Source organism: Scaptodrosophila lebanonensis, unplaced genomic scaffold, assembly GCF_003285725.1.
Source record: "Scaptodrosophila lebanonensis strain 11010-0011.00,11010-0021.00 unplaced genomic scaffold, SlebRS2 tig00000089-arrow-pilon, whole genome shotgun sequence".
In the NCBI taxonomy this organism is placed as follows: Eukaryota; Metazoa; Arthropoda; class Insecta; order Diptera; family Drosophilidae; genus Scaptodrosophila; species Scaptodrosophila lebanonensis.
Window position 1 is genome coordinate 5,600,997 of NW_022060565.1, and position 13,461 is coordinate 5,614,457.

General features: G+C 42.2%; 2 protein-coding genes across 5 annotated transcripts; one reads left to right on the forward strand and one right to left on the reverse strand.

Moving 5' to 3' along the window:
* Positions 1–430: 430 nt before the first annotated feature.
* LOC115626715 (threonine--tRNA ligase, cytoplasmic-like) lies at positions 431–3,410 on the reverse strand. 2 transcript variants are annotated; one of them, XM_030522157.1, is made up of 5 exons: positions 3,339–3,410; positions 2,718–2,771; positions 2,219–2,652; positions 1,498–2,168; positions 431–1,438 (listed from the first exon to the last, which is right to left on the reverse strand). In XM_030522157.1, the coding sequence occupies exons 2-5, from the start codon at positions 2,761–2,763 to the stop codon at positions 523–525; spliced, it is 2,067 nt and encodes a 688-aa protein (XP_030378017.1). In that variant the 5' UTR covers positions 2,764–2,771; positions 3,339–3,410; the 3' UTR covers positions 431–522. The 2 variants fall into 2 exon arrangements, with proteins under 2 accessions (XP_030378017.1, XP_030378018.1); XM_030522158.1 differs by having other exon boundaries at positions 3,382–3,399.
* A 122-nt stretch (positions 3,411–3,532) lies between these two features.
* Positions 3,533–12,691, forward strand: LOC115626755 (LIM domain kinase 1). 3 transcript variants are annotated; one of them, XM_030522210.1, is made up of 5 exons: positions 3,533–3,642; positions 4,328–5,015; positions 6,694–7,924; positions 8,126–9,803; positions 10,363–12,691. In XM_030522210.1, exons 2-5 carry the CDS (start codon positions 4,357–4,359, stop codon positions 10,632–10,634), a joined length of 3,840 nt encoding a protein of 1,279 aa, XP_030378070.1. In that variant the 5' UTR covers positions 3,533–3,642; positions 4,328–4,356; the 3' UTR covers positions 10,635–12,691. The 3 variants fall into 3 exon arrangements, with proteins under 3 accessions (XP_030378070.1, XP_030378071.1, XP_030378072.1); XM_030522211.1 differs by lacking the exon at positions 3,533–3,642 and adding an exon at positions 4,098–4,224; XM_030522212.1 differs by lacking the exons at positions 3,533–3,642; positions 4,328–5,015 and adding an exon at positions 6,385–6,576.
* Positions 12,692–13,461: the final 770 nt, after the last annotated feature.

Genomic DNA, 13,461 nt, shown 5'->3' on the forward strand with positions numbered 1-13,461 from the left:
CCGAAGTTAATTTGGATAGGCGATACCGATTTATTGTTGCTATTGCTGATATCGATAGACAAGAGAAGATTATTTACAAAATTAAACAGAAATTACACCTCTAGACACAAACGACCGTTATATTAAGTATTTATCAATTGAGTGGGACAAATCTATGATTAGAAGAATAACAAAGTATCTCAGGAAAATAATTTAATATGCACCGGCATTTCTGATATAATTTGCACGATATATGGTAACACTAATGGGAGCTTTAGAACAGCATGAATGCTGAAACTGCTGACCTACCTCAACCAACCTACGGTAACCGTAGAATTGATATGGAATTTATCAATAAGCCAAAACTTTCTCCACAAACTTAGTTACTTTAGAATTGATAAAGAAATATCAATTGTTTGAAATATATTCAAGAAAAAGAAAAAAATTCTTTGAGATTATATAGTTTAGTCTTTATTTAAATATTTGTGAGCTATAGGTTGCTTTGCTAATATAAATATTGATGATTAATAATAATAAAATTATCTAGAAGTTGTCCTCATTTGACACAAAGTCGTTACGTATTTTCAGTAACTTTATCATGAGCTCGGCAATTGACACTTCCCCGTGCACCTTGTTATCTCGGGTGCGCACGTTCACCGTTCCCGAAGAGCGCTCTTTCTCGCCAACGACTAGTATGAAATTAAATTGAGCGAGCTGGGCATTTCGTATCTTCCTGTTTAGGGTATCGCCGGCATCGCAATCGGCCTCGCTCAAAAATCCAGCTGAATACAATAGCTGACGAACCGAGATAGCATAATCATCATAGGCTGGACCCACAGGCACCACCATGACCTGTCGCGGTGACAGCCAGAAGGGCCATTTGCCGGCATAGTTCTCCGTGAGAATAGCAATCATGCGCTCCACAGAGCCCATAATAGCACGGTGTATAATAACCGGACGTTTCTTTTCGCCATCGTCAGCAACATAGTTCAGGTTGAAACGAATGGGCAGCTGGAAGTCTAGTTGTATTGTGGCGCACTGATGCGCCCGCTTCAACGCGTCCATAATAGTGATGTCGATTTTTGGGCCATAGAAGGCGCCGTCGCCGGGATTCTCCTTCCACGGCATACCAAATTCGTTAAGAGATTCGGCCAGCGCCTTTTCGGCTGCATTCCACTGTTCCAGCTCACCCAGATATTTTTCTGGTCGAGTAGACAGGACTAGCTGGAAGGTGAAGCCAAAGATTGTGTAAACGTGGTTTAAAAAGTGTAAACAGCTGTATATCTCCTCCTGGATTTGTTCAGCCGCACAGAAAATGTGCGCATCATCTTGCTGGAAGCGGCGTACTCGTGTGAGTCCGGTCAGTGCGCCCGACAGCTCGTTACGATGGAGCACGCCAAAATCGGCCAAGCGAAGTGGCAACTCACGCCAAGAGCGATTACGATTATCAAATATTAAGCTGAAAGAAAAACATTTTATTTATTAAAGATATAACTTTGTCTTGCAGCTTCAAATTACCAGTGGCCGGGACAGTTCATAGGCTTCAATGCAAACTTCTCCTTCTCCACCTCAAAGGAAAACATATTTTCGGAATAGTGCTGCCAATGTCCCGAAGTCAGCCACAATTTGGCATTGTAGATATTGGGAGATATAACCTCCTGGAAACCACGCTTCCTGTACTCGGACTTGATGAAGTTGATAAGCGTGTTGTAGATGTGAGCGCCGCGTGGCTGAAAGAAGCAGGAGCCCGGCGACAATTCGTGGAAAAAAAATAGCTCCTGTTCCCGTCCAATTTTGCGATGATCACGTTTAGATGCCTCTTCCTGCAACTTTTCCCATTCCTTGAGCTGTTTGGCTTCTGGAAACGAAATGCCATAGACGCGCTGCAATGTCTCTGCATCAGCTTTGCCCTCCCAATATGTCGACGAGTTTTTGGTGATTTTTAGCGCCTTTACCTTACCGGTGTGACGCACATGCGGACCGCGGCATAAATCTATTAACGAACCGCATTTGTACACCGTAGTACGATCGCTGTCTACCTTCTCATTCAAAATGCGGACCTTGAACTCGTTATATTTAAACATTTCCAACAAGTCGGCCTTCTTCATCACCAAACGCTCAAAGGTTTGCTTCTCCTTCACGATTTGCTTGACCACACTCTCTATGGCACCATAGTCGTTGGTAGAGATCTAAAAGCAAAAAATGTTTATAAATTCTCTTTCCTGCAGCTTTTACTTACGCCTTCGCCGTCCAGATGCATGTCGTAGTAAAAGCCATTTTCAATCGGTGGTCCATAGCACAAGTGTCCACCGTAAATACGCTCCATGGCCTCGCCCATTATATGGGCAGAGCTGTGCCAAAAAACAGCCTGGGCTTCTGGATCATCGAACTTGAGTAACTGCAATTTGCAATCCCCTTCCAGTACCCGATCAAGGTCCCACAAGACGCCATTGACCTGGGCGATCACTGTATTATCAGCTAGGCCTTGGCTAACACCACAAGCAACATTGTATGGAGTGGTTTCCCACATAATGCCCTCCACCTGATTCCCATCAGGCAATGTTACTTTGATGGGTGTACGTGGCTTGCCAGCCAATTCGGCCAAATACTCTGCCTTGCATTTCTCCCAAAACACATTGCGTTCCTCTATGTACTGTGGCCATGGGTTGAGCTCTGAGGGGGACGATCAGTTTTGCAATGTGTGGATGATGTACGTATTTTATGGGGTTTTCGTTTACCTTTGCGAACAACCCCGTCTCCAGAAGCAGCTTTATCCTTTTTCATTTTGAACGCTTGTTAAGTAGATTGACAATAATAAATTAATAATCAAAAGCAATTCTCTTGCTGTTGTTTGAAGGGTGGAAACAACACATTAAGTTCGCAACTTGTAATTAGTCTTCAAATTGGATTGAAATTTTGAAGTTTTCAAATTTTTGTGTATCTATTTTGTGTCGTCAATTTTTCAACGGAACTGATGCAATATATATGCGAAATTTAACAAATACATCTAGTTAAATAGTGTCGCAAAAATCAGATGCCGGTTGTAATTATTTAATATATTTCGCCCACTTGTCAGCAAACATTTAAAACACAAATGCTGTTTTTGGACTATTAGATACAACGAAAGTTGTGTATAGCACCTATAGGTGCAGCCGTGGGACATGCGTGGCTATTGGTATTGTTGTTTTTGTTTTTCTGCCTGCTGATATTGCGTTGCAATTGAAGTTGCAAGGATACGAAGTGCGAAAAAAAATTTTCTGCACGATACAAAACACCAAAGGGTTCACGATATAAAACACCCATTTTAGCAAAACTAATTTGCCGACGGATTACTCAAATTCGTTGAGATTTTAACATGCCTTTTCTTAAATTGCAAATCAAAATTATTTATCTCCCACTAACGAGCTTTTTCCGTTCGTACAAGGTGGCTGTTGCGTTGGGGATGAGAAGCTGCAACAAAGTATAGTTGAAGAATGTCAACAATTAAAAAGTATCGGCCGATGTTTTGCCGATATCGATATTTTTGAGCAGGAGTTATAAAGAAGAAGAAGAACTTGTTCATTGTGGCAGCAAAATGAATACACATTCAATATAAATACAGCAAATGCAGTTTAATTTATGTGCAATGTGCGTTAATCAGCAGCTATATTTCAGAAAAATTAAGTAAGTGTATACGCGTACAAATACACGCACACAATCGTTCAGTAACAATGAAAACAACGACAGCAGCAGCAGCAACAACAACAAAATCAAAACACGATTACTAATAATACACTGCAAGCAAGCACAATAGTTGAAGCAACAACAATGGCATTGTTGGTAAAACAAGTTAAATGTTGTTGCTTTTGTATTATTGCTGTTCCCGTTCCCCCACACACATATTTCAATAGATAGTATAGTATGCAGCACCTGTGTTTGTTTTTATGTGTATGCGTGTGTGTATTTGTTTTGCGCATTCGTCATTTGTGTTTTAAAAGCTGTTTTCTGTATTTTAGCGATTGAAGCTATTTTTAATGCATAACAAAATCACTAGTTTAGAATCATCAACTTTCGCAACTCGCATGTCGCACATCGTCAGTTAGAGTCAGTTAGTCAAAATCTATTCGTACATGTGTACATTGTACATACATATGTATGTATGTTTTTGTATGTATGTATGTATGTACATACATATGTATGTACGAATGTTTGTCTCTGGGTTTGTTGTGCTTCAGTTTCAGGGTCAAAAGTGCAATAACGTGTGTGGTAATACATAAATAAACATAAATATATACATATATGTATACAATATATATTGTGAAGCGACGCATTATTTTGATATCTCACTCTTTCTCGTTCTCGCTTTCAGCACTCCAGTAATTAGCGAACAAACATTCCATGCACGCGCATTCCACAAGCCAGCAGCAACAACAAAAAGCAGCAGCAACCGCAGCCAAGGTCATGCAGCCATGCGACAGCCAAAAGGCTCAACTCCAGCCATGTCCAACCTGTGCAAGCTGTCTCTGCAGCCTAGCCCAAAACGATGAGCCCATTGTGGTTGCTCTGGGCCAACAATGGCACTGTGACTGCTTCCGCTGCTCCGTTTGCGATGCGCATCTTCACAACTGGTACTTTGAGCGTGAGGGATTGCTCTATTGCCGTGATGATTACTACGCCCGTTTCGGTGATGCCTGCCAGCAGTGCACGGAAGTCATCACAGGTCCGGTCATGGTGGCTGGCGAACATAAGTTTCATCCTGAGTGCTTCCGCTGTGCCGCCTGTAGCGCTCCAATAGGTGAGGGCGAGGCCTATGCACTTGTCGAACGTTCCAAGCTGTATTGCGGCCAATGCTATTGCAAGCGTCAGCAAACAGCGGGAGCGGGGGCCTGTGAACTGGACGCCAAGGCCATAACGACCGCTGTGGCGGGAGCAGCGCGTGGTCAGAGTAAACCCATGCATTCCATACGCCTCGTGGATATACCCAAGGATGCGACGCCGGGACTGCGCGTCGATGGTGGCGCTCTCGACGACGGCTGTCCAACAGTGCGCATTACGGAGTAAGTCAAGAGGCTAGTCAATCATGTAGACTAACCCAAATGGCACCCAAAACACACATTAACACACATACACACACATTAACTCCAACGCTTAACCCACTAAACATGCGTTATTAGAGCGATTCAAGTAGACTACGCTATGCAACAAGATATTATTTCATTTATAAATTATTGAAAGAAAACAACAAAAAATATACTCTTGTACAGAGTATAAAAAATATTCAATATGCTGGCGACTAACTTGGTAATCAAACAAACACTTAGGCACATCCAATCAAGAATTTAAGTCAATTGCTATTTTATGAGTCAGTCCATTGTTTCTTTATAACTTGGCCCTCTACATTAAATATTGTTTCGGCTATCAGTTAGTTTGTGATTTGCTTTCCCACAGAAAAGTGCGCAATAACTGCATTTAATTGTTATTTGTAATACTTTAAGTTGTTCTTGCTTAATAGTTCTGTGAACCTAAATCGTGGATCTCATTGTATGCTTTTCAATACCGAATCGTTAAGTAACAAAAGCTAAGCTACGTTGATCTAGCCTAGTGGATCTGTTTGTCTAAACGCCTCGATCAAGTGAACTATAGCTATGCAAAACTTAAAATAGACATTACACTGCCGATGCGCTTACTATCGAAAGGAAGCACGGTTATATATCACATAACTGACAAATTGCGATCAGTCGATATGTACATATGTATGTACGCCTTTTTATTTTCAACTGTCCAGTGTACGCGTAAATTCTATTTAAATCGAAACTGTCACAGCCGTCGATCGTTGAATATCCATATCGCATGAGTCATAGCAGTAAGCATTATAGTATTACAGCATTATATCAGGAACTTCATTTTAAATCGTATGCATGTGGCTGTGTATTTATTTAAATCGTAAACTTATCGTACGTGCCATACGATCGTCGCATGTTCTGCAATTACAACAATCTTATAACTTTTTTAAAAGAATTTGGATCCATTTGCAAATGATCACGCCACATTTTAAAAGTATGTATGAGTCTTTCACTTTGAAAGTGAATCTTTTTCTAAATAATATTTTTAATGCCGTAGTTAGATTTGAAAATTAAATTGAATTTACACAACTAAAATATAAAGCAGTACTATATAATCGTACTAAGGTCGATAGTTAGGATAAAAGAAAATCACCTTATAACAAAAAAGGAATTGTCTTAATGGCAAGTTGTTGATTTGGAAATAAATTGCATGCTCTCTATGATGGTTCATATTTTTGGTAATATTTGGATGCGCGGTTTGAGTTGGTGGCCAACATGCGGACACGCAAGGATATCCAAATTTGTGTTTGGAAATGTTCGAAAATGATTAGTAACTTGTTGCATGGTGCTAGGACTTTGGGTCTGATGCCTACTCGGTGCTCTGGAAACGTATTATAGCATAAATCCTAGTGGTTGGTTTCATGCCGCGATCATTTGCTTTTCTCTCTCTTTCTCGCTCTCGCTCAAGTATCATTTGTAAATTTTATGGCCGCGTCGGCAAATATGCGTTCTCGTTGCTAACCTCGGTGGCCGGTCGTTGTTGTGGTTCATATAGGTAAAAAAAAATATAATAGTAAATCAGCTAATCCGACGTGCCTGGGCCTAGGCCCAGTACCATTATTGACTACTAATCCAATCTCTGACACTCACCACCTCCCCACTATATATATAGAATCGACGTTAACCTCACCAATCTGCACATCGGCGATCGCATTCTGGAGGTCAATGGCACACCAGTCAGCGACTCATCCGTTGAACAGATCGACAAGCTCATACGCACCGAAAAGATTCTGCAGCTGACCGTAGAGCATGATCCGGTGCAGGTGTGTCGCAGTTGCAGTCAGGCTGACATTCAACGCGCGTGTTCCGCCTCAACCCTGGCGTTGCCGCTGACGACATCTGCCTCCAGTGTCGAGGTGGGCGGCCGGGAGCGTCTCTATAAGGCTGCCGAGCAAAGTGCTAAGGCGCGAAAGATGCGCAAAACAGCTGCCGCAGCAGCAGCAACGGCAATTAGCAACAGCAACAGCATTGTAAGCTCACCCACCACCCCATTAAAGGAGAAGGAACGCTGCTCCAGCCTCTCCAAACTGCTGGATGAACAGCACACGGCACTACAGCATTCGGCACACCCGCAACTCTACGACTTGTCGCGCACCCAAAGCTTTCGGGTCGTTGAGAAGCCACAGCGCATCTTTCGACCCTCCGAACTGGTGGTGGGCGAGAAACTAGGCGAGGGCTTCTTTGGGAAGGTGTACAAGGTGACGCACAAGCCTTCGGGTAAGGTTATGGTGCTCAAGGAGCTGCATCGCGCCGACGAGGAGGCGCAGCGTAACTTCCTTAAGGAAGTAGCCGTGCTCCGACAGCTAGATCATCGGCATGTGCTCAAGTTTATTGGCGTACTCTACAAGGACAAAAAGCTGCATATGGTAACGGAATATGTGCCAGGCGGTTGCCTCAAAGAGCTCATCCACGATTCAGGAAAAACACTAAGCTGGACGGAACGTGTCGGGTTTGCGCGGGACATTTCCTGCGGCATGAGTTATTTGCATTCCATGGACATTATACATCGCGACCTTAACTCAATGAATTGTCTGGTGCGTGAGGATCGTTCGGTCGTTTTGGCCGACTTTGGTCTGGCGCGCAGTGTCGATGCACCACGCATAGGCGGGGCAGGCTCAACGGCAGCATCGGGTAGTGGCAGCATCAATGGAGACGCCTTGTCCCTGGCATCAGGCGGTTCGCCACTCAGTGGGAGTGGCACACTACGTCGCAGCAAGAGTCGACAGCGACGACAAAGGTACACAGTAGTGGGCAATCCCTACTGGATGGCACCCGAGATGATGAAGGGCCTTAAGTATGACGAGAAGGTGGATATCTTCTCCTTCGGCATAATGGTGTGCGAGGTAAGTGTACAAGAGCGAGAATTAGGCTAAGCACATGCTTGTCTTTGCATTATTAAGTGAAATCAGCTTAGCTATACTCTACCTGGATCAATCAGTCCGAAATAGTCTTATAGGTCCTATCAATTTATTAGACCCTTTTGTTGTTCCTCTCTCGTTGTCTAATTATTAACTTTTTAACATTCTCCATCTTATCTTTTTTAGATCATAGGCCGCATTGAGGCCGATCCGGACTTTATGCCGCGCAACTCGGACTTCAGTTTAAATCAACAGGAGTTCCGCGAGAAGTTCTGCGCCAACTGTCCAGAGGCCTTTTTCAAGGTGGCGTTTGTCTGTTGCGATCTCAATCCGGACATGCGTCCCTGTTTTACAACGCTACACGTCTGGCTTGAGCGTCTGGCCGCACATTTAGCCGTCAAACAAGCCCCTCCGATTGTGCTGCTAAATGAGATCGAAAACTTCCAAGAGAGCTACCTTAGCTCTGAGGATGCGTTGTCACCCACATCGCAGCGCAGTCTCGACAATCTGGACGTGGTGTGCGAGCAAGAATCACCCGAACCATCAAAGCAACAAATGAAAGCAGCAGCTCACAAGGAAACGTCGCCTCCTGCTGCCTTACTTTCCTCTGGCGAAGAAAAAGAGAATGTAACAATGCGCACAAAAGACATACCGAAGTCGCCACATCTGGGCAAGGATTTCTCTCCGACGGGTGAGCGTCTGCGCGACAGCATGCGCGCTCGACGCCGCCAGCGTTTTCTGGGCGCCCAGCAACAACGACGCGGCCTCACGCCCGAGACTACATCGACAGAGCGAGCACTCAAGCATGCGTTGAAGAAGTGCCGCCCCTTTGGTGAGAAGGGTTTTCTGGTGGATCTCAAGCCAGGCGCTGAGCTACAGCTGCAGGATGTGCGTGACCTCAATAACTACTCGGATTTCGATTCAAGCTGTGATACCAGTCTCAACTATCAAGAGGCCAATGCGCCGCTTGTGGCAGAAGAGCATGCGGTGGAGCAGCTGACAGAGCAGGTGGACTCTCATGAACAGCAGGCATCGATGGCACCACCGCAGGAGCTATCAAAATTCCGCCTGGCTATCGAAGACATTCGTACACGCCTACAAATAGGCCACAGTAAATTCGAGCATTTGGACGAGGCGAATCGAAAGAATTTCAGCCAATCTCAGCGCTCGATGCGTAATTTCTTTAAAACGCCTCCGGCGGCTCTCAAAATGTTCCAGCGACTGGAACATGCAGCGCTCAATGGCAATGATAATGTCGCACGCACCCAGCGTATAAATCAAACACCCATCTTTGGGCGACGTTTATTGCCACGAATACCACTGGAACATGCTGAATCATTTGAGCATCTGGCACCGGGTCCACCAAAGCCGCCACGTCGGAACCTTTTGCCTTTGGAGCCCCTGAACCTCGGCAGCCGTGTCTCAGCTCCAGCGCCAGCTCCCAAACGCAGCAAAGCCGCACAACCACCGCAAACAGTAGCACCGCCACCGCAAGCAGTAGCACCGCCACCGCAAACAGTAGCACCTCTACATCCAGCTCCCGCAACACCACCAATGACGCTCACATGCACCGTCGAGCTGCATGCGGCCAAAATTATGCCGCCCCTGCTTCCCGACTACATGTACAAGAAGCACAAAATGACATTGCCCTTGTCTAATGCGAGTGGTACTCCCCCACGATCCCAAACTCGTGCCACCGCCAAGCAGAAAGCGAGCAAACCTTCGCCGACCGCGTCGCCGACTTATGTGAGCAGCCACCACCCACCGAGCAACTGCGTGCCTCCTACACGTCCACGTCCTGCATCACCTCTCAAGCATTTAGCACAAAGACACACAGCCGCAACGGCTCAGCGCGTGCACAGTGGTAAGTACTTCCAAAAGCCCTTTATTCCCTGCGCACCCAACGGCTTAAAGGGTATACATACTAGAAAATCGAGATGGCCAAAATATCAGGGCATCAGCCACACTCGACGAATTAATATAGACGTCCGTCTGTATGAACCCCGAGGACTCGGACACCATAACAGCTAGGGACAGGAGCTGCAGATACCAGTTATAGCCTCATTATTCTATATAACAGAAATAGACCGATTGGCTCGAAAAGTATATGTATGTACAACTTTTATCTTAACGAAATTTGGTATTTAAGAGTTCCTTGAAATGCGTCGGCATAATTTGAAGATTCATTAAAGTCTGCGCACCTTATATTTAATTGCTATAGGACCGATAGATGAAAAAGAGTAAATACTAAGTACGACAGAATATTTTTCTTTATTATGATATCACAAGCAAGTTTGGTATTACTAAAGCAGAGAGAGAGAAAGAGAAGGGCAGGGTACAGGGTATGAAGGAGGCATGCTCGCACTTTAATATTATATTCCTGTTACGGACACAGACACTAACACTGCCATTTCTATTCACAGCCATCAAACTTCAGCAACAGCAGCAGCAAACAAAGACCACGCGCCTAAACATACTCAGTCCCGAGAAAGTCCATCGGCTGAACGCGAAACTCAGCGATCAAAAGCAGAAACTTCGCGAGGAGGCTACAGCTCATAGCAACGGCCATGGTCAGGGACACACGCTTACCCATGGTCATGGGCGTGTTCCAGTCCTGCCCACCGGTAGCATTGTAGAACGACGGAAACGCGCACCCCCGCCACCGGCACGACCGCATTTAAACACGCGTTGTTGAGCAGCATTCCATTGACAAACATTCCACGATGATGATGATGATAATGATGATGAATAAATTAAACAAAACGATAAAGCAACGAAGATAACGAAAACGAAGCGACAACTCGAATCCTCTAAGCGTCGGCAGCGACGGCAGTTTATAAAATGTTCGAGTTCAACGGTAGTGCATTACAGAGGAATAGGCAAGGGCTGAAAGAGAGAAACCAGCACAGCAATAGACTTGAAATCAAAGCCAAATCGACGCTTACCACTAACTGTTATACATAGTATGACAGTTTCATACATACGAGTACATACATGCAATATAATATTAACCAAGAAATGATCTTGCCAGCGTAGAAACTTGTCTGCCTCAATAGTACGTTCAAAACCTCAAAGCTTAATATTCATCAATCCGTTCCATTCTGATGTGGTAGCGAATGAGGATAAAAAAAATGGAAAATAAGCAGACAATAAGAATAGAAAACAGGTATTCGCTCCACATGTTAAAGAGATCCTACTATAAATGCTCATCAATAATTATTTGCACAAATTTAGGTGAGAATAAGTTGTACTTAGGCAGAAGGAGTTCTTAAAACAATATCGAAACTAGAATACCCTTCGAAATCTTAACATTTCTTCATAGTAGTTATATTCCCATTTGCGTATGTATGTTTGGTTAGGCGATTTGAAATCCGATAGCATTATTTAGTAACGTTAACTAAATTCCTAGAACTTAATTTGAAACGACCGCAGCTAACGACATCTTTCTTATATAGAAGAGGCACCCGAACTCAATAAAATTCGGTGTACTTATTGAGTATAACAGAAATTTCAATTTTGCTCATTTGAATTTGGGTTGAAATAACTGTTATACACCATCCTACTTACCGCTGGTTGGCTGCGCTCTCTACGCTCTGTGAACGTTTTCTTTTTTCTACTTATGAAAGGTAAAGTGCCTGTAAAAGTTGCAATATGTATTTACAAAATCGGTATACTATAACAAGTGTATTATAAAACTTAAACACACAATTAGAATGTACTGCTTATTTAAAACAGGGTATGCAATATAAAAGTCCAGCAAAAAAACAAAAAAAATAATAATAATACCGAACAAAAACTCGTATCCTTAAAATATTAAACGCTAAGCAATTTTTGTGCGAAAGTTAAAGAGAGAGAGAGAGGAGAACACGAACTTGTGCCATGTCCACAGACAATGTGCCCTTCATGCGACGATGCCGCAGAGTGAGATGACAACAGTCTGTTTACGTTGTTGTTGCTGTTGTTGGCACATTGCTTGGGTGGAAAACAAAAATATTGACAAACTAAAAGACAAAAGAAGATAATATATTAAAAAAAATATATATATATATATACATAATTATTTTTTTATACACATATATTCTATAATTAGGGCTTAACTTAATTTATTACGGCTAGTTCTACCTACACACATACATACGTTATACATATGTATGCAACAAAATGCCCCTCCTACAAAAGAAAATAAGTGCTGCTAAATACATGCATAGATATTTTACTTAACAAATGTTTGCACAAACTTTTATACATGCATATAACAGTGAAATTATAAAGTCTAACTTATGATGATAACAATAATGATGGCGATTATTGTATTTGTATAGTGTAAATTGTAATCGATTTTGCTCAATGCAATTTAGATCTAATTAGGTGTATAAGTGGCACACATGCTAACTGTTATACATACGCGAACAAAACAAAACAACAAGCAATTGAAATAACGTTACTTACGTTGTTAAACTGTTATACTGTACTAAATTTAGGCCTCAAATCGAAACGCTTACAATTAACTGCTATACTATATTGATTATACATAATTATACATATACTCGAATATTACAAGCATTGGAATTATACGCATAATACTTCACAAGCCCCCCATATATATAAATATATACTTAGATAAAGCCAACATAATGTCAATCATCTGTGCATATGAGATACTGTTATATATTTATGTATGAATAGAGCTCATCAGCATGTTAATTTTTGTTCATACCAGATTCTTTTTCAGTGGCATATTCATACATACAACTATACAATAAATTTATATACACAATATATAGATATAGATATACATATGTATTCGATAGTTTTTTTTTTACATATGCCGCCATTTAAATATGCGTCTCTCAATTTTGTACTCTAACTCTAGACTTACGAAGCATACGACATTGTAAATACAATGTGTATATCGTATAGAACCCATTTTCTATGCAATTGATAATTTCTATGTTTACACCCTTTTGATTTTTATTTGTTAATAAAACAAAGTGAAGAACACGAAAACTATAAACTATGCGTTTCTCTTTAATGTCGGCTAACGGCTTAACCAAAAATTGGGCCTATTTTAACATATCTTCAGTGATGCAGAATCTCCTTGATAAATTAGAGCTATTTGTTGTTCTCCTAATAAAATGTCGAATATATAGGAATGAACTGTTAACTTAATAATTCGAATTATGTACGTACCTAAGTTGGAAAACTTTGGTGGATCATTCTGCGTAACAGCTTGGATACCTCGTTTTGTAGCAAGTAGAGAATGCTGTAGCCTTCGCGTCATTCCACCAAAATGCAAAAGAGCATCATAATAAAGGAAATACGAAAGTCGTGCTGCCTTTACTATTTTCTTCATTCTAAATTCCATGCATCATAAATTCAAGCTAGCCTATATTTTATGCATTCCAATTTTGTAAATTTATCCTTTCAATCGAATCAATAAACCTTTCTTCGCATATAAGCCAATTTATCCAAATAGTATGCGTATGTGTTGACTTTCGATGATGTTCTTGAACTTGAACCTA